Genomic DNA, 19949 nt, shown 5'->3' with positions numbered 1-19949 from the left:
TTCACTGAGATATTCTCATGCCCTTCCCTATTTCACATCTTTGCTTAAGTGTCGCCTCCCTAGTGGGACCTTTCCTGATTGGTCTGATTTGTTTACTGGTCTGTTCCCAGTGCCTAGCATAGTGCCCGGCATAGAGTAGGTGGCCAATAAATATCGGTTGTGGAATGAATGAATGAATGAATAAATGAAAGGGAAAACTGGGTCAGCCATCCGGTGAACCTAGGTGGGGGTCCTACAACATCAACAGGGTGAAGTAAGAGCATGTCAGACAGGCTGCATTGGTGACTCTAAACCAGACTGGCAAACAGTGATTTCAAATACTCCTTGGACCAACGGTCCAGTGTGGTACCCAGGAAGTCAGCAAAGTTAATGCAGCAAAGTTTTCTAGAGACTGAGTCTCAAGCAGCCAGGAGTTCGATCCTCCACATCCCTGAGCCAGCCCTGCACTCCACCAAGCAGTTGGCCACCGACACCGACTACCTGATCACATGATGGTCACCCCTTGTCCTGCTGCCACCCCACACCCTCCAGAACATCCTGACACTCCTGAAGACCAAACCTGAGGAATAAAGACAGGTCACCAAAGGCCTGTGCTGCAGCCTCACCACCATCATGGCTGCCACACGGAGTTCAGGCTACTGACACCCCCAGATGCCTGGCTGAGGAGAAGGTCAGGGCTGGGCTTCTGAGGTCACAGAGACTCTCCAGAATGGATCTGTTCTAAAAATCCACCCAGGATTAGACAGAATTTGTTTTTAAAAGACTTGATTGATTTGTACCCTGGAAAAACAGTTGTAACTTACAGGAATGTTATTTCTTAGGGAAGAATTTTCAGGTGATTTTTAAAATGATCTGATCTTGAAAACTGAATTAATAAATACTGTGAAATGAAGAAAAAAAGAAAACAGCTGCTCTGCTACTCTTTGGAAACATCAGTGTCTCAGGCCTCCCAGCACAGGCTGGCATGTTGTAGCCTTTGCATTTGCAGACTTGCCTCTCATTTCTGGACAGCAGCCTCTTGAGATTCCTCTGGTTTCTAGACAGTACCCTCTCATGGTTCTGTCTAGACAGTGCAGTCAGAAGCAATCTGAAATCTCTGAGAAAAAGGGCTCAGATTCCCAGTCACTACTCCACTTGCTCAGTCTTCTTACAAGACTTGGCCTTGGTCACAGGGAAGTCAATATTATACATTGTTATTACCCTTATAAGTGGTATTTATGACTTGTTATCTTTCGTGCTGAAATACTCTTACATAAAATACTGAATCTTCTGCCATAGTTCTGCAAGGTATAAGCATGCTATGAAGCAGAAAACAATCAAACCAACCAAACTTCCATTTACTACCCTCCCATCCCCAGTGCTCTGTTCAAACCTGGCTCACATCCATTTGGGGCAAAATCACTCAGCTGTTAGCCAGTGGCCTCAGTTGCCGCCAGCTCAAGCAACAAGTTTCCCAAGCAGCTAAGAACTGAGTTCTAACTCTTCCTCCCACCAACCCTCCCCCCAACCCCAGCTATGCCTTGGCATGTGACTCTGGGAGTTCTTCAATGTCCTTGAGTTTGGGCTGAGTAAAAGGAAATGTTTCCAAAGACTTGGGACTTCTCACTCACACTTTGTTCCCCATGGTCTCACCAAAAAGACTTCAGAGAATTTCCCTCTAGAAAATTACACACGTACAGTTATCTGACCTATACTCAGAAGACTGTTGGAGCAATTACTTATCCCACAGACTCCCAGGCAGCTCCTTATTTCACCCCTTAGCCTTGATTTCTTTACAAACCCCCTACTATCCATGTATTGGAGGTCCCCCATGCCACACGCCATCCCTGAAAGCCCGTTTGCAGCCATGCATTGAGGCCCCTCACGCAGCACGCCATCTCCCAAGCCACCATAGCCAAGCTCAAGTTCTCCTGTATGGAGTCAGCCACCCCAACGTGCTAAAAACTAAAGAAATGGATGAGGGGGAGTGCAGATCTGTTCAATGCTCTATCTAGATAGGAGCTGTACATTTTCTTCTAAATCTTTCACGCTCTAGAAAGCATTTCAGAGAATAATTTTTCTAAACTATTTTCTGAAATCAATCAGAATGCTGCAAAAATAAGAGAATTCCCCCCAAACAACCAAAAAAAGTTCACTCAGTATATTACTCACTCACAAAATTATCTAACTAGGTGTTCTGATGACAGGTCTCTTTTTACTAGGTCCTTACTCTTTGATTTTCTCCTCACATAGAATTATAATATTGTAATATTACATTGTAATATTTTCCCTTGTACTTTGTCTATCTTTTCAGGTAACAGAATGAAGAGCTATATCATTCTGTATTTACTCTAAACCTATGTCCTTAATTATAATCAATAACGATGACAAAAGTTTAAGTGTACAGATTCCACATCGGCGTGCCTCCTTTCCTGGTAGGAAAAGGCAGGTGGACATCCGTGTTCCAGCTGGAAGAGAAAGCCATAAAACATAACCTTCAGCCTTCAAAAATGAAGCTCAGTAAACAGTCAGGTAATATGGCTGGGGCTACCAGATTTACCCAATAAAAATGCAAGATACCCAGTTAAGTTGAAGTTCAGATCAACAGCAAAGAATCTTTTAGTATAATATCATGTGGGACATAGTTAGACTAAAAGAGTTTTTTGTTATTTATCTGAAATTCAAATTTACCTGAGCATCCTATACTTTACTGGGCAATCCTAAATATGATGCTTTTAAGAGAAGGCAACAGAGATGCATGAGCCTGGCAGAAATGACAGAGTTGAGTCCAGGACAGTGGGAAAGGTTACACCACAGGCTTAACCATGCTTTTCTTGTCAAGAGACAGAAGTCTGCTTTGGACAAAATTAGGCAATTTTGAAGGTGCATTAACTATTGGGCCAATGGGATATCACAGTAAATTAGTGTTTACTCATTTACTAAAATTACATAGGAGTTTAAACTACTAATGCACCTTCTGATTCACATGGCTTAGATCACCAAAGAGAAGCTCACTCAATGCTAAGTACGATCTAGCACCACACCATGAGGCACGTGGCCTTGAATTAATTGATCATTCTCACTTTCCATCCGCCAGCTGCTGCTCTCCTTCCTGTAGATCCAATTAGAAAGTTTTAGCCTATACCTTGAGAATATTAAAATGATCATATTCCAAGGAGAAATAGTGACTTAGAAAAAGTCACCATTGACCTAATTATCCTTTCTGTATATACCAATAGCATCCCTGGGCTACAAGGAACCACCAGAATGCAGAATGCGGGACAAAAGCTCTCAAAATATCACCACGGAAGTTTTGTCCTCAACTTCTTAGTGAAAGTCATTTTGCTGAGAGGCTACTGATACCATTTTCACAACCAGAAGAAAATACTTTTTGGTCTACAATTTTTCACAAAAGAGAAAAGAAATGGGAAAGGCAACCTCAAGAAATCTATAGTAACTTCTCCACTTCAAACTGTTGTTCTTCCCCACATATAAAAATCCTCCTTTCCATGAAAAAAAGTCATCAAATGTTAAAAAAAGTGTAGTTAATCCCTCCATGCTCTCTTTACAGTATTACTAACTGTAAGATTATTAACACATTCTTTTCATATATTTTAATTGACAATTCTAACAGTTCTTTAACTCATTAAAAAAATGAAAGTCAAAAAAATAGTATAGTTTTAATTATAAATCCTAGCCTATAAATATAAATTTCTACAGAATAAGTGGTGTCAAATCATCTTGGTTTAGTACAGTTATAACCCATCAGCCATGCCCTTCTTTAACACATTCATCAGGAACATTAATTATACCTGGGACATATGGTTCCATCAATTGCCATTCTTATTAAACTTACATTTCATTTCCTGGAACAGTATTAAACTACAAGGGGAAAAATTTAATAGTAAACAGTATATAGCCAACACTGGGTTTAGTGATTAGTCCAAAAGAAGACACATGATTTTCAACATGGGACCTTGTTATAAAAAAAAATGCCTATTGTAACGAGGCTGCTGGATCAAGCACAGACTGAATTATTTTTTAATTTTGCCAATACTAAGGTGAAATATCTATTATGAAATAATGCAAGTTCCATTTTCACATTGGTAATTATGGAATAAAAATAGCATCCAACTGCTTTAGAAATCTAAAAGGAATCAGTATAAGTCTCTAGAGAAATCCAGTCAGGTAATTCTTAACCTTTAAGCCCAAGAGGAAAAAAAAGAAAAACAAGAAAGGAAATCTTCAAACACAAAGTAACAAGATAGAGTCATCCCTTGGTATCCGAAGGGGATTGATTTCAGGACACCCCCCACCCCCCACTCCCGCCTAGAATCCTAAAATCCATGGATGCTCAAGTCCCTTATATGAAATGGCATAGTATTTGCATATAACCTATGCACATCCTCCCACATACATTAAATCGTCTCTAGATTATTTGCAATACCTAATACAACATAAACAGTTGTGAATACGATGTAAATGCTAGTAAACAGTTGCCTGTGCACAGCAAATTCAAGTTATGTTTCTGGGAAATTTCTGGAATTATTTCCCCCAATATTTTCCGTGGGCGGTTGATTGAGTCCTCGGAGTCAGAACCCTTGGATACAGAGGGCTGACTGTATAGTTATTAGAACTGAGAGGAAATGATCTAAATGTTAAGTATAGGAAATAAGTCTCCCCGATTCTTAAAACTGAAGTGTTAAACCAATGTTAAACATTCTCACGGGGCCAAACATGAAGTTGAATTCATGGCCTGTCTAGACAGGCATGGCTGGTGCCTTCACTTGAGCCATCGCTGTAGTTTTGTAGTGATCAGCGTCAGGCGTTCCTTCATTCCACGTTGCTTGAGCTTCTACCCTACATGCTAGAACTACAGCACGCAGGGCACGGCCCCGCCATCCTCAGTGAACAAAGGCTGGTCACACCTCCATCTGCTAAGTAGGACGTGGTGGGCTGGAGACAGACATAGGTGCCAGCTCTGGCTCGGCCCACACCAGCTGGGGAACTTTGGGGAAGTCACTTCCCCTCTCAAGACTTCAGTTGCTTCAATTAGAAAATAAAGAGGTGGGAATCCATCAGGCCTAAGGTCCCGCCTAGATTTAAAATACTCTGATTTTATGGCTTTATTTGTGTAAAAAGAGGTTTGGACCAAATGAATACTATAATTATTAATATATATATTATGTATATATTAATATAATATATTAATATAATTATATTAATTATTAGTATATTATATTATAATTTATTATATATATTAATATAATTATATTAATTATTAGTATATTATATTATAATTTATTATATATATTATTATATTATATATATGTTATAATATATTATTATAATAATATTATATTATTAGTAGTATATTAATTATTAATTATAATAGTATAAATCCAGATTTTAAATTCTTGGGTGGGTTTCACACTCAGAGAAATGCATAAGGTGGCTATCGGGAAGTCTTTGTAGGATTTTATTTAATGGCTCCTCCTGGTATCAGAAGGGAAAACGTTCCCTTACTAAATGGAAAAATGTTTAAACATGATTTTAGCAAGCAGCATAAAAATAGTCATTTCCCATAAAACTAAAAGAAGCAGTCTTGGGATGTAGTCTAAGATGAAAGTATTGTCACAACTAAATATAAAGATATTACAAGGAATTAAACCAACTGCCAAGTAAATAAATCAGTGACAGAAGACATCCTGTCAATTTTTGTGCATGATATAGTAGGTTAAAACTTGAGCTCCAGAGTTCACCTTCTAAATTTAGATTCCCTATTTCTCCATTACTGGCTGTGTGAGCTTGGGCAAGTCACTTGCCCTCTCTTAGTTTCTTTGCCCATAAAATGGGAATAATAACAGTATCAGCCTCTTATGTTGGTGTAAGGATTCAACAAGATCATCCGTTTAAGGCTTTCAGCAAGGTGCCTACTGCACTATGGTCAAAAAATACTAGCCACTGCTATTATTAAAGTTATTTGTCCTATTTGTAACAATTTACTCTTTTCGGTTAATTCAACAATTTGGCTCTATAAATTATTAGGCATTCATTCTGTCCAAGGAACTGGGCTGGAACTCTAGGGAGGACCAGGAAATCAGACTCAGCATCTCTTCACAGCCTCACCCACTCTTCTCTGACTGCCTAAATCCTACCTCCATCAAACCTTTCTGGATCTGTTCCTCAGTAGATGGGAGCCCTCTGTCTGGTTAAGTGCCCCTCCTCAGTGCCTCTAGTGGGTCCCTCCTCTATCACTATTCTTATTCCACTGGTTTTCAATTGTCTATACACTTGTCAGCTCCCTCACTTAACTATGAGCAACTTAATGACAGATAAGGTGTCCAATCTTTGTAGCTACCACAGAAGTCATTATATGATTGACATTTGATAAAGCTTACTGAGTGAATATACACATTAATTAATAAACTGTAGACAATTACTCTAAATTAATCTATAAAATTAATGAAACAATCATTTCATTAATAATGAGTTAATATATGAATGAACATTAATGTTATTAATAATTGGTAACAATTAAATAGATGGGGGAGAAAAATCTATTCACAACCATAATGAAAGGCATTCTATGGTGATTTCCATAATAGAGGTACCCAAAAAGGTGCTCTATGTGCACAATGAACACTGAAAGAATGCCAGGTGGATAACCCATCTGGTGGAGGTGGCATTTGAACTGAACTTTGACTTTTGGGTAGACTCAGCCTAACATAGATGGGACAAGAAGAAAGAAAGGTATATTATGTGAGAGATGGAGATGACTGAAGAATGGAAGTGGGAATGTGACCGTTTAAATTTGGTTTTTTTGTTTTTTGGTTTTTTTAATTTATTTTATTTATTTTTCGCTGTGTTGGGTCTTTGTTGTTGCACGCGGGCTTTCTCTAGTTGCAGAAAGCAGGGGCTACTCTTCGCTGCAGTGCATGGGCTTCTCATCGTGGTGGCTTCTCTTGTTGTGGAACACGGGCTCTAGGCGCATGCACTTCAGTAGTTGTGGTTCATGGGCCCCAGAGCACAGGCTCAGCAGTTGTGGCGCACGGGCTCAGTTGCTCCATGGCATGTGGGATCTTCCCGGACCAGGGCTCGAACCCATGTCTCCTGCATCGGCAGGCGGACTCTTAACCACTGCGCCACCAGGGAAGCCCCTTAAATTTGGTTTTGAACAAGAGTGACAGGAGACGATGAGTTGGAGTCAAATTACAAGGGCTTTGAACATGGCACTATAGGATATGCATCTGTTCTGTGATGGTGAAAAGCCACTGAAGGCTTTGAAAGAGAGGAAGGACCCAATCCAATGTCTACTTTGGGTAGTAAGCTCAGGTAAACTGGAAAATTAGAGTTTGAAAGCTCAAAATCAGTAAGGAACTATTACAGCAATAATAGACAATTGGCTGTGTGCAGAGAAAAGAGAGGAGGACACGAAAGGCATTTGAGAAGGAGCTTCTTTCTGTGTTTTTGAGACCTGCAAGAAGATGCCTGGTACCGCATTTCTGTGAATTACAGTTGCTCAACATAGAAACGCTACAACTTGTGAATATGCCTACCAGTCACCTAACACCTTTGCTAGCCATTTTCTAATGTTAAACACAGACTCCTTAGATGAGGGTTGGGCTCATTATGGAAAAGCAACTTTGGTTTTATCAATCACAACTCTGAGCATCAGACACAAAACACAAAGAACCAGAGAGCCCTGGGCCCATGGGTTGATAGCGCCTCATGGTGTAGGGTCTAGAACATCGTGTGGACATCAGAGGAGTCCCATGCTCACTTCAATCAAACAATTGTACTGATATTTAGAGGCTGTATCAAGAAGGCTAGAGTCTGGTGTGTGGCAACGATCGGAAGAACTAAAGAGAAGAGAACCCTGTTGGAGAGGAAGGTTCAAGGATTTCAATGACCTCCAATTATCTAAACCTTTACCAAAAACCCAAATCATGCCCGCTAATCGGCATAGGTGTGTACAGTTGACTCTTGAACAAACACGGGGATTATGGGCACCAACCCTCAGCCCAATCAAAAATCCGAGTATATACACCTGAAATGAGCATAATGCCGTAAATCAACTGTACTTTAATTAAAAATATTCCTGGTATATCTTATAGCCCGCCTCCATATCCGTGGTTCCTCCTGTATCCCCAGTTCTGCATCTGTGGATTCAGCCAACAGCATATCATGTAGCACTATAGTACTTATGTTGAAACCAATCCGCCTGTGCGTGGATCCAAGCAGCTCAAATCTGTGTTGCTCAAGGGTCAACTGTATTTGCATTCATGTTTTTGGTTGTTTCCTAATTTCATCTTCATATCCTGTGGCAGAAGTCTGCAACCTCATACTCTTCCATTTGCCTTCTTTGTATCTAGTCAATATCCAATGCAACCGCCTACTTTATACGTTATTCTGGAAAGATGAGGAGTAGAAATTAACATTACTGTCATTTTTCTCCTCAGCACTCTTTCCTCCCTCCCTCTGCTTCTGAAACCCAAGAGACTCAGTTAAATGGAGACTTGGAAAACAGGCAGCCCTGGGTATGAATAGTCTTCCTGGGCTCAGAACACAGCAAAACCCTGGGGCCACCGTGACAGACAGGCATAGGAAGATTAAATGTGATAACACTTACAGAAGTGCTGGGAGACTTCGAATCAGTGGACTGATTGCTTATTCACACTTAACCCCCAGGGCAGTTATCCAAACTGTCGAGATACGGCACAGGTCTCAGTAGGTTTTTTTTTTTTTTTTTTTTTTTTTTTTGCGGTACGCGGGCCTCCCACTGCCGTGGCCTCTCCCATTGCGGAGCACAGGCTCCGGACACGCAGGCTCAGTGGCCATGGCCCACGGGCCCAGCAACTCCACGGCATGTGGGATCCTCCCGGACCGGGGCACGAACCCGCATCCCCTGCATCGGCAGGCAGACTCCCAACCACTGCGCCACCAGGGAAGCCACTCTCAGTAGTTTTTTAATCATCTGGGTGATTCTGAAATCCTCCTTGATTCTAACGTGCAGCCAGGTTGAAAATCCACTTTTACAGACGCTCTATAAATGCTGGCTCCCATCCCTCTTCCCTCTCTGTGTCCCTCTTTCAGAATCACAGAGAAATTCCCTCCTTGCCCTTGTACGTCATGGCTTCTCCATAGACTGTTTCTGTCAATTTCAACTACTTCCCTCTCTAGCGTTGCTTCAGTCCAGCATACTTAATGCCTTTCCCTCTTTTTTATTGATTGATTTATTTTTTATTTATTTGGAGTTTTTTACAGTTGCTTTGTTTTCTTTTGCTCGCACAGTATCTGGCCTACACTGAGCATTTCTAAAAATACTAGCTTCCTGCTTCCTTTAGGTTGGAAAAGTTTAACTTCTAATCACAATAGGGTATTAAAGTTGATCCCTTGAAGGCAAAATAAACAAATATAGAGAAGTTACAAACATGCCAGACTCTTAAAGAGCTCTCATAGTCACCTTCTTCAGTGCAGAGTTGCCAATTCCCTTCTAAAGAAGTAATGAAAAATTGTGGCTGGCTACGTGCTGGGTGTGTTCTCAGCCCTTGACGTCTCGGAACTCGTTTAATCCTCCCAACAACCAAAAGACGTAGGTTCTATTTTGATTGGCATTTTACAATTGAGTAAACTGAGGCACACTGAGCCAGAGATTACAACTGGGCAAGGGTCAAGAAACAAGCTGCTGGTCTCCCAAACCTGTGCTTTCGTCACTTTATTATATACAATCAATTCTTATTACTTGCAAGTTAAGTTCTGTGAAGTACACAGTAGAAGCCACAAACAATGAATTGGTGAATACCATACCATCACTCCTAGGGGAAATACAGGGTTAAGTTCCTGAGAGCCTCTGGTTGTAACATTTTTATCAACCAAGCAATATACAGCCTTGTTTCATGTGTGTGTGTGTGTGTGTGTGTGTGTGTGTGTGTGTGTGTTTCTGTTTAAAGACATCTTATTTAACATATGTTGTTGACTTGTTGACATTAAAATCATGGCCAACAGCACTATAACTCATGCTGAATGAAGTTTATCTGACACGTATTTTCTCCATAAGGCACATCACAGCATTCTTGTACTTAGGAACACTAGACAGCACTTCAGCACGATGCTTTTTAAACAGCAAAATCACTAATGAAAAGGGCAAAAATGCAAAAAACACACAAACAAAGTGGCACTAAATGGACCTCAAACAGCACACTTGTTTACAGTCTGAGAGCTAAAACAAGCAGGCAGAGCTCACCTTATTTGACCTCAGCTAGGAACGTGCATGTTGGATGACTCAAATTTTTCACTACTTCGTGCACGGCCGTGCTACTGTGAATGACTGAGAAAGTGTGATGAGTACTGATCGGAAGGTTACAAAAATGTCAGCAAGTATGCAAATTCATAAAAGTGCAGTCTGTGAATACTGGGAATCACTGAACTTGAAATGCCCAGTGGAGTCCTTTGCATTTTCATTCCTGAGAAAGGGGTATTTGCAAACTCCCCACATTCTTCCAATCCCATCTAAACATCTCTTCCGGACTGGCCTTTCTCCCTGCAAGAGACCAGAGGGAATCAGGGTAACTGGTGCTTCCTGCCTACCATGCTTCTAGGGACTTGGTGTGCCATGCACTTTGCCAAGGGCTGAGAGAAATACAGTGATGTAAGATAGGCTTTCTGCTTGGACCAGTGCTCAGGGATTCCTCCTATTAGAAATCCAAGAGGCTTCTGGAGGCCTCTCAAGTTTTGTCAGATAACTAAAGAAAATATCTTCCCACTGTAACTAAATTGTATCCTGTACTCAAATTAGAATGCACATTCTCTCTCTCTGAAGTGCTTGAAATAATCCAGCAGAAATGTCTTCCCCCCTCCCCCGCCAAAAAAAGCAGAAGTCAAAGTTAGCATAAAGCACCCTTAAAATCAATTATGTTTCTGACAATGTTGTATAGTGAAAGTTTTACCAACAACAACACAAAAAAACCAAACTAGGGACTTCGTTGGCGGTCCAGAAGACTTCGCCTTCCAATGCAGGGGCTGCAGTTTCAATCCCTGGTCGGGGAGCTAAGATCCTACATGCCTCGTGGCCAAAAAACCAAAACATATAACAGAAGCAATACTGCAACAAATTCAATAAAGATTTTGAAAATGGTCCACATCAAAAAAAACCTTCAAAAAAAAACACTTAAAATACCTTCATGAAGTAAGTAAAATGAATTATGGATGTACCTACGACTGTTTAAAGAGGAATGTCTTTGCTGACGACGAGGGAAATTACAGTCGGTCTTAAATGCATGGTGTAAGTTCACGTGGATCTAGATTCCTGAAAAGTAGGCCACCGGGAGACCACAGCAAAGGCTGCACTTTTTATCACCTCCATACCAAATTGACATGCAGAAGCCTGTGGCCCTAGGATTTCACCCACTCATGCAGTAAGACTCCTGGTTGCTCTGTGCTAACACTGATATGTTAACTGCTAGGAATACAAACACACATGTTATTGATATTTCATCTATGCCTTTGATGAGCTACACGCTTTGGAACAACGTAGCCAAATGAATGAATGAATGAATGATCCACGAAAGCAATTTTACTAAGTGAAATTTTCTTCCAGAATTTTTGTTAAGCATCTATCCTTAAAGACAAGAAAAAATCGTTTTTGAAACTTTTACTGTAGTTAATGCCACTTTTAATGTAGTGAATGGGTTATTAAGGCATATTCTTATACCACTGGCCTTCCCAGGCTAGGGAGGAACTCTGATGAGCCCTGTTCCAAATTTTATTAAAATAACAGACAACAGAGGTCAATAAAGAAATAAACCAGAAAAGATGGGAGGAAAACTGTGGGACTACACAGATGGAGTGACTAAAAGAGAAAAGAAAAAAGAAAGCTGGATAGCCGAAAAGAAGCCAAGAAGAGTTTAAAGGGAAGAACAGTAGAAAATAAAGCAAAGAAACAAGAAAACAGGAGAACAGACTATCAAAACAAAGATCAGAGGAGGAAAGAGAAAGGATGCCAATGCAAAAATTACTATTTCTAACACTATTTAGTTGCAGGAAACTAAAAGAGAATTCTCTTTTACTTTCAGGGTCTTAAAAGAAATTCCAAGTCTTTATGTGAGAGAAGTGAATTGTGAATCGAGTTGCCAAGAAAACTGCCCAGTAAGTAGTGCCTGGCATGCACACACGAAGGCTGCTGGGTCCCTGCACTCGCCACTGTTTGGGAACAGGAGGAATGAGGGCGAGGGATGCAGGCTGGAAATGGGACCACAACCACGGAGGGGGAGCCTTCGGGCCAGACAGCTCTGTAGCTTCCAAGCTGAAGGTGAGAATCTGAATATGAAACCTCAGAGGTCACTGGCCCATCTTGAAGGTGACAACTTTGGGGGGACCCTCAAAAAGAAGGACCCTAGCTGAGTTTATCGAGGGCTCACTGGGAAATATCCAGTCCTGAACGCTTCTTAATTAACTTTATTAACTTTCATTGATCTACTATAATTTTCCCAAGCCTAATTCACCGGAGCTTCAGAAAGTAGAAAATGAAAAGACAAAGTCACCTACTATCTCATGAAAGATGACACACTTGATTAAAGGAGAAGATGTTATGGGAACAAACTAAGAACTCAACGTGTTCCTCTAAAAAGTTCAGGGGAGAAACAAAGAAAAAAATCCAGGTGTGTTTGGACTTTTCGTTTTAAATTTCTGTATAGCAATGGGAGGTACTTAATAGATTTATGGTATTCATGCTATTGATAGTATTATTATTGAAAATTTTAACTATATATGTAAACTATAACTCCACAAAAATGAGTAAAGTACATTAAAAATTTTTCATTTCTGTTTGGATAGATATCGCCAGGCTACATAATAGGCATCCAGAAATACTACCCCAACTGACTTCGACACCTCCCGGCTGCTAGCATCATAATTGTCGTCACCGTCACCCTCCTCCTCTTCCTTCTCTCTGCCGCCACCGCCACCATCATCGTGGATTCCACCGTCACACCACCATAATACTTCCAAGAGTCAGTCCTACTCCTTATTCAATTATCACTTTGTTAAACCATATAAAATTTTGTCATTTGGGACCAGAACAGTTGCCTTTCTAGCCTTCGTATTTTTAATAGGGTTTAAACATGTACATATAATTAAAAGTGTTGTTGATTAATGCAAAATGTTCCCCCATAATTCCTACTAATATTCTCTAAGGTGCAGAACTCAGCATTCATGGTTTCTTCTCTCATGAGCTCAAGAATATCATAAAGGTGTTTCCCTTCACCTCCAGCCCACTTAAGTCCTCAGATTTCAGAGGACGCTGTGAGAGTATGTTTTAGGGATGGAGTAGGGAACAGCTCAGACACACTGTTTTTTAAAATGATGTTATCTGTCAATGCATCAGCAGAGTTTAAAATATAAAATAAAACTGCTGGATGATTTTGATGGACTGCCTCCTTTCATGAAATCCTTTATACTTTCACTTTGGCTGGTTTGTGTTCAAGCAGCTGTATTTTGGGGATTGATATAGCATCTTTTCCTGGAGTATGAATTTGGGTTCTAAACAGTTGTGGCCACTCTGTTTTCCTTTCTTCGATAAGCAAACTGAGACTTAGAATTAAACCAAATGAGTAATTTGCCTCTATCAAGTCAATGTGTCCTAGAGAAGAAGGGAACCCACTTAGCCCTCTCTACTGGGTTCTTCTAAAGTTACATTAAAAATAATACTGAAGTCACTGGGGGGAGTTAGATTTATTATTTTTGTGCTGAATATGCATTTTAGAAAAAATAGAATTAAAATTCATATATTTCCTTACGTAAAACTATTATCACATAATCGGGGTGCTGACTTTTTAAAAAAATGTATCGATAAGATAGACGTTCTTTATGATAACCCAGACTGCAAACAAATGTTGCAGATGGTAATAAAGATTTTATTTAAATTTGGCTTCCACAGAAAATGAGTTCATATTATCATCAATCTATATTTGCAGTGAAACTCCTGACCACTTAAATCAGTTCTTCCCTGCAGTTTTATTTTTAGCTTACAAAAGCACCAGAACAAATATTAATATGTGAATAAAATAATAAAATAGCGATTGCTTGTATAGCTTATGTACTGCTTTCACATATACTAGCTCGCTTGACAAAAGTACTAATGTCTTATCATGATCAGAAAGTCTGACATCTTTTATAGTTTTTTCTGATATCTATTGTTCTTGTCATTGTCAATTTCTTACCCCTGTCTTTTACATCCTTAAAATAATAAGAAACCAAAATGCTGAACCTGAATCTTCCCAAATTATGAATGTCACATCTTAAATATATTCACAAAAGTAATCCAGAGATCCAAATTAATGGAGTGTGAGAAAGAAGGTTAGAATAAGTGGCAATTACCTTTCAGGGGCTTTCTACAAAACACGTACAAGCCACATAGAGTAGGTGAAAATGAAATGGGGTTTGAAGATGTGATTCCGTTTCAACCTAAAATATACTCATTCCCGAGGCAATATGTGGCTCCTTGAACTATTCTTAGACCAACACAAAGAGTCAGGTAAACAGTAACAATTTAAATGACTGAAAAAAGTAAGAACAGGAAAAAAGGGTGCTGAGATATCACCTAACTACAAAGAAAGAATTACTGAAAATTTGAAAATTAACCATTCAAATCTCTCCCTAGAAGTGAGCCTTGCTCAAAGTTGAGAAATAGTTCTAAGTGTTCACCAATGCACAAACTAGGCACTAAATATATGCATACAGGCAGTAGACAAATCACTAGGGCTTTGGCTTTGATGCAAAAGGTTTGTATATTGGTCAAGTTTTTTGGAGAAGTGGGCAATATTTAGCCTTTAAGAATATTGAGTAATAAAACTGACATCAGCACAGAGTATTAAATACCTCATTTGAATTTTTTAAAACATAGTGGATATAATTAATTTTCATCTTCAGTTTTATCCAAACTCCCTAAGATATTTGAACTTGCTAAGGAACCCAGGATAAGATAACTCCCACTTGCCTTCATCATGACATTTTATGACATTTTAGGTAAGACATATTTTGCAGAGTCACAGCTTGCCTATTTACAAATTTATTCCCTTTAAATAACAATTTGTTGGTACATGTGACCATCTTTCCCCATTACTATATGTCCAGGGCAGTTTTATCTGTTACATTTCTTCATACATAAATAAGGCTACATATTGTGGCCAAAATAAGAAAATACCCATAGCATCTTAACGCTAAATGATGTGAACTTCGCACAAATTCTCGGAACATCCCTGTGGGACGTTCAGGTGGACAATCCACACAGTAGATTTTATAAATGGAAAAGTTAAGAACCAGAAGTAATAAAGCTTAATCTAACTGACCCAAAGCCACCAGCTAATTTGTAAGAGAAAAATAAAATAAAGACAATCAAAACTGCTTTTTGGTTTGTGTCGATAAAACAACCAGCCACTTAACTAAACTTTTTGTTTTCTACTGACCATAACATTTTAGGTCAGTAGCTTTCAAACTTCTTTACCTCAAACCACGTAAGAAATACATTTTTAATCACAGCCAGCACAAACAAGCATGTATAATTAAAACAAATTTTCAGGAAACAAAACCTTCCCTTATTAGATATTACCCACTCGGCTATTTTCTATTATATTCTTTTCTATTTTATTCCTTTAAAAAATGTTCTAGACTCACTAAACTAATTTGGTGATCCTCTGGGTCATGACAAGCAGTTTGAAAACATTGCTTTTGGCCCCCAAAACTTTTCGTAACTACTGAAGAAAATTAGAGGTTCCTAAAAGAATCTGATCAGTTCTTTTTACGCAGAGTCAAACAGCAAACCTGAGACGGGGAAAAATATTAAGTAACATCTGTCTATTTGAAATAACTCTATTTCACAGAGCCTTCATTTCCTCCCTGGGTAATAAAGGCAGAATTCAAACAAAAAAGAAAGGATGTTATGGTAAATAAACGACAAAGGAAAAAAATTATTCTAAAACTGAATTCCCACACAGAATCCCACGTGTATGAGTTTTTTACCTTATTTTTTTAAGTTCCACGTATTTTTTTATTATTCTAAAAGTATCTGAATATCATCTAATGCAAAAAGTTTAAGATGGGGCATATTATAGCGATATTATTTGCCACTGGGATGATGAACAATTTTGAATAAAATGTGATTCCCCTCTTTATTTGACCATGCTCACTTTGTAATTATCAGCAAGGCAGTAAATAATCCACTGAGAAGCAGCCTCATTAGTGCCCATTGAAATTCAGTGGCATTAATTTGCAATAAAAGAACTGAAAATTAAATGGAAAAGAAAATAGTTTCTGGAGTCTACCGTAAGGTTATGGAATTCACATCATACCAGTGCCTTCCTTCACAACAAGGAGTTTAAAAGGTTTGAGTTAGACTTAATCGTTATACTTTGTTCTAACACTTTTTTTTTTAAGTGGGCAGAATAAATTCTTTTTTGTTTCCCATTTTAACCCTGAATTAAAACAAGTTAAATTAACGTGATAGATGCCAACTTTTTAAAGTTTTGTTCATTGTTTGTCTTCTGAGGAATAACTCAGGCTGGACCTGCTTGGCTGTGGGATGTTCTAAAGTCCTTTGAGGGGCTGAAGGATGTGGAGTATGTTCAGATACCCCGAGAGTCTGCCGTCACCATCCTCTGGGGCCACCCTGCACCTTCCTCCTATTTCTCCTGCTACAAATATCTCTGGATATAGAACACTGAATGGAAAATCAGTCCACAGCTTGCTATACAGAAGGATCTGGGTGAAAGTGGAAGGCAAGTCCAGGCACCAGTGTACAGTCAGGCAGTGCCTAACTCAGCACCCAGCCACGTGGGTGCCCTGAGGCCTCCCAGCAGCACCTAGGGCACAGGTATTCACCCAGACCACCTGCCTAAGCCTTCCTCAAGTCCATCACGAAGAGAAGGGAGACGCTGTCAAAAGGGAAATGGGAGGAAGAGGGGAGAAGGAAAGTATAATCTCTACTGGGAAAAATAAATAAGGACACAAAACATTTGCCTCTTAAGTCACAAAAGTGTCCCAAACTACCAACTGCTTCTGCGCCCTTGAAGGAAAAGCACAGAACCGGGCTGAACCCCTGCTCCCCAGTCCTGGGGCATTCTCCTCCCCGGTAGGCCAGAAATGAAACTTAGCTGTCAGGAAAGTATTTCAAAACACTCGAGCTTCGATGTGGCATGTGTTAAACACACAGGACACTTATAAATCTCTGGCTGTCAGAAGTCTTCTGTCTGCTCTGACACGGACTCAGCCGGGTAACTCAGAAATCAGAAACTCCTTAAGAGCCATTGAATTCTATTGCTCCTCTGAGCAGCGCAATTCGATCCTACAGCCCTCCAAGGTGGTACGGGGAGGGCGAGGAAAGCGGTGCTAGGAATAGCTTCCCAAGGGAATCACCTTCACCATCATTATCATCACCATCATCATAGCGTTCATATTTCCACCCCGAAATTCTAGGAGAAAGGAAATTTTGCAAGCACATTAAAGCAAAATTGTAAAATAATACTAATAATATAAATAAATAAAATTCTGAGCTCCGCTAGCCCCAGACACCTTCAGCCTTAAATACCAAAGCGGAACATTTTCTAGGGACTCAGAGCACCTTGTGTTTATTTGCTCTGGGGTGTTCCACACACACACACACACACACACACACACACAAATAACCTCTGCTTTGCACAGTTTTCCAATATTTGTTTAGTTAGGAAGCACACGGGGTTTCGGATCTGCATCTCACGCAGACACTGGGGGCGGGGGTGGGGGAGGCGTGGAGAACAGAATGTTGCTTTTTTTTTTTTAAGCCGCCAGGCCAGGGAACTTGACTCTCGAACGCGAGATCCCCGCGTGACCCTGGGCCGGGCCGCGCGCTAGCCCTCGGGTCGCGTGTCCGCGGTTCCGGCGGCGGCCGGGTTGCTGGGCGCCCGGCCCCGCGGCCTGCGGGCCCCGCGAGCTCCCGGCGGCGCGGCCCCTCGCCCCCCGCTCCCTCCCGCCGCCGGGCGCGCGGCGGCCACCCCGACGTGGCGCAGCGGGCGGCGCGGGTACCTGTAGAAGGCGGGAGGGCCGGCCTCGCGCACCGCATAGCCGCTCGGCTCGTTCTCCAGGTAATAGGGCACCTGCTGGCCGTGGGGATGCAGGAAGGGCGAGAGCTGCGGCGGCGGGTGCAGGAGCACCAGCGGGCTCGGAGACACGCTGTTGAGCGGCGGGAAACCCCCCAGGCCGCTGGCGCCGAACGCAGCCGCCTCGGACCCGGGGCCATAGGCGAGGCCCGACTGGCCGTAGACGGGCGCGGAGGCGGCGGCCGCGGCGTTGAAATCGTACGCGGCGCCCTCGGGGTAGTTGTACACGGCGGGCTTGCTGCTGTCCACGTACACCTCGCTCAGGGGCCGCTCCAGGGGGATCTTGAGCTGCGGGCGGTTCAGGGGCTCCAGCTCGTTGGCTTGGATCTGGTGCAGCAGGGCCATGCCAGACGCTTTGGTGTGCAGGGTCATGGTCATGGTCAGTGGCCGCGGGCTAGGCGCAAACCGTCTCCCCCCGCGGCAGAGGGCTCAGCAGCCGACCGGCCACCTGGAAGAAGAGCACAGCCCGCGGTTAGAGGCGGCGCAGCGCATGTCCCGCCGCGACGCGAGCTCCGGCCCTGCCCCGGGAGCCGGCCCGTCCGATGGAGCGGGCCGGCCGGACGCGAGCAAGTGCAGCCCGGCGCGAGCGCGCTCCGCCAACTCCCGGGCTCGGGTCTCCAACTTTAAGTACCGGTCTCCCGAGCTCGTATGCATTACAGAGGTGCTGGAAGCCGGCCAGGGGCTGTTGCCTTGCCCTGACGTTGGCTTAAACATCACTCCAGGCGCAGCTCGTTTTGGAGCGATCCCAAGGAGCAGCTTCCCTGAACTTTACTTTACTTGTCGCTGCTGGATAGAGGCTGAATTTCACTGCAGGAGGGCGGGGGAGCCGAGGGATCTCCTAAAGGTGGCCCAGAGAAGACGGGGTTTAAAATAAACTCGGAAGACTAATCCAGGGGCCGGCTTTCTCTAACGTGCTACCTTATGTGCCCCGTGCCAGGCTCCAATCTATCTCTGTTTGTCTCTCTTACTGTTTGATTCACGCTCCTCGTTGGCTGGAAATATGTAGTGTGTACATAGAATGACCCTGGGGAGGACCACTCTGTAACCGAGATACGGCAGATAGAGTGGGGTATGCGGCTGCATATGCAGACAGCTATATTTAGCAGCTGCCGGGACTGATGGGAGGCATCTGGGGGGAAAGGGGTGGAGATTCAAGGTGTACATATAGGAAGAGCCGCGCTTTGCAGCAGGAGAGTGCTGCCCGACCTCAGTTTTCCTCATCTTCAAAATTCTCCCAAAGTGGTCCCCTCCAGCCACGACCTTCTGAGATTCTCCCAGCCCGACTCGTCTGTTTGTGCTGGACCACAGTACTGTACTCGCTCCCAATAGGAATTCTAATGTGAATGACGATTTACAAAAACCTTCCGTTAGGCGGACATGGGTCTTCATGCCTTCCACTGATTATGCAACCAAAACTTCAGAAAACTGAATATGAAACGTGACCTTACCATAAAAAAAAATAACCTCAGGTCATTAATCAAACCTTTGGCAATTAGGTTACACTGTTGGTCTAACCAACAAATTTGAAAAGGCAATGATACATTTCTGTTCTTTCATCCTATGATTGGACCTTCTTGGTTCACTTGGACTAGGATATGCAGAATCAAATATCCAGATTGAAAGAGAAATAGAAAAAAGTTTTGTACTGAATTAAAAACTAAACATGCTCAAGTACATTATATATATATATAATATATAATATATATACTATATAGTATATAATTGTATATATAAGTATATATTTAAAAGATATGGTAAATATATTGTGCACCTATAATCTTGGACAGTTTATACTTTTTAATAAACTTCCTTTGCCCCAGCCTAATGAACTCTGGTATGACC

General features: G+C 41.6%; 1 protein-coding gene across 1 annotated transcript in view; it reads right to left on the bottom strand.

The window, feature by feature from the left end:
• Positions 1-18806, bottom strand: part of ESR1 (estrogen receptor 1) — a 254813-nt gene extending 236007 nt beyond the window's left edge. Inside the window, exons 1-2 of the mRNA XM_081251428.1 lie at positions 18739-18806; positions 18034-18555 (exon numbers count right to left, since the gene is read on the bottom strand). Coding sequence (XP_081107554.1) covers positions 18034-18485 — 452 coding nt within the window. The 5' untranslated portion in view covers positions 18486-18555; positions 18739-18806. The remainder of the gene's footprint in view (positions 1-18033; positions 18556-18738) is intronic.
• Positions 18807-19949: the final 1143 nt, after the last annotated feature.

This window comes from Mesoplodon bidens (assembly GCF_964165515.1).
Source record: "Mesoplodon bidens genome assembly, chromosome: 12".
Classification (NCBI taxonomy): domain Eukaryota; kingdom Metazoa; phylum Chordata; class Mammalia; order Artiodactyla; family Ziphiidae; genus Mesoplodon; species Mesoplodon bidens.
The sequence above is the reverse complement of the archived record's forward strand: the minus strand, read 5'-3'. Positions and strand labels throughout refer to the sequence as shown.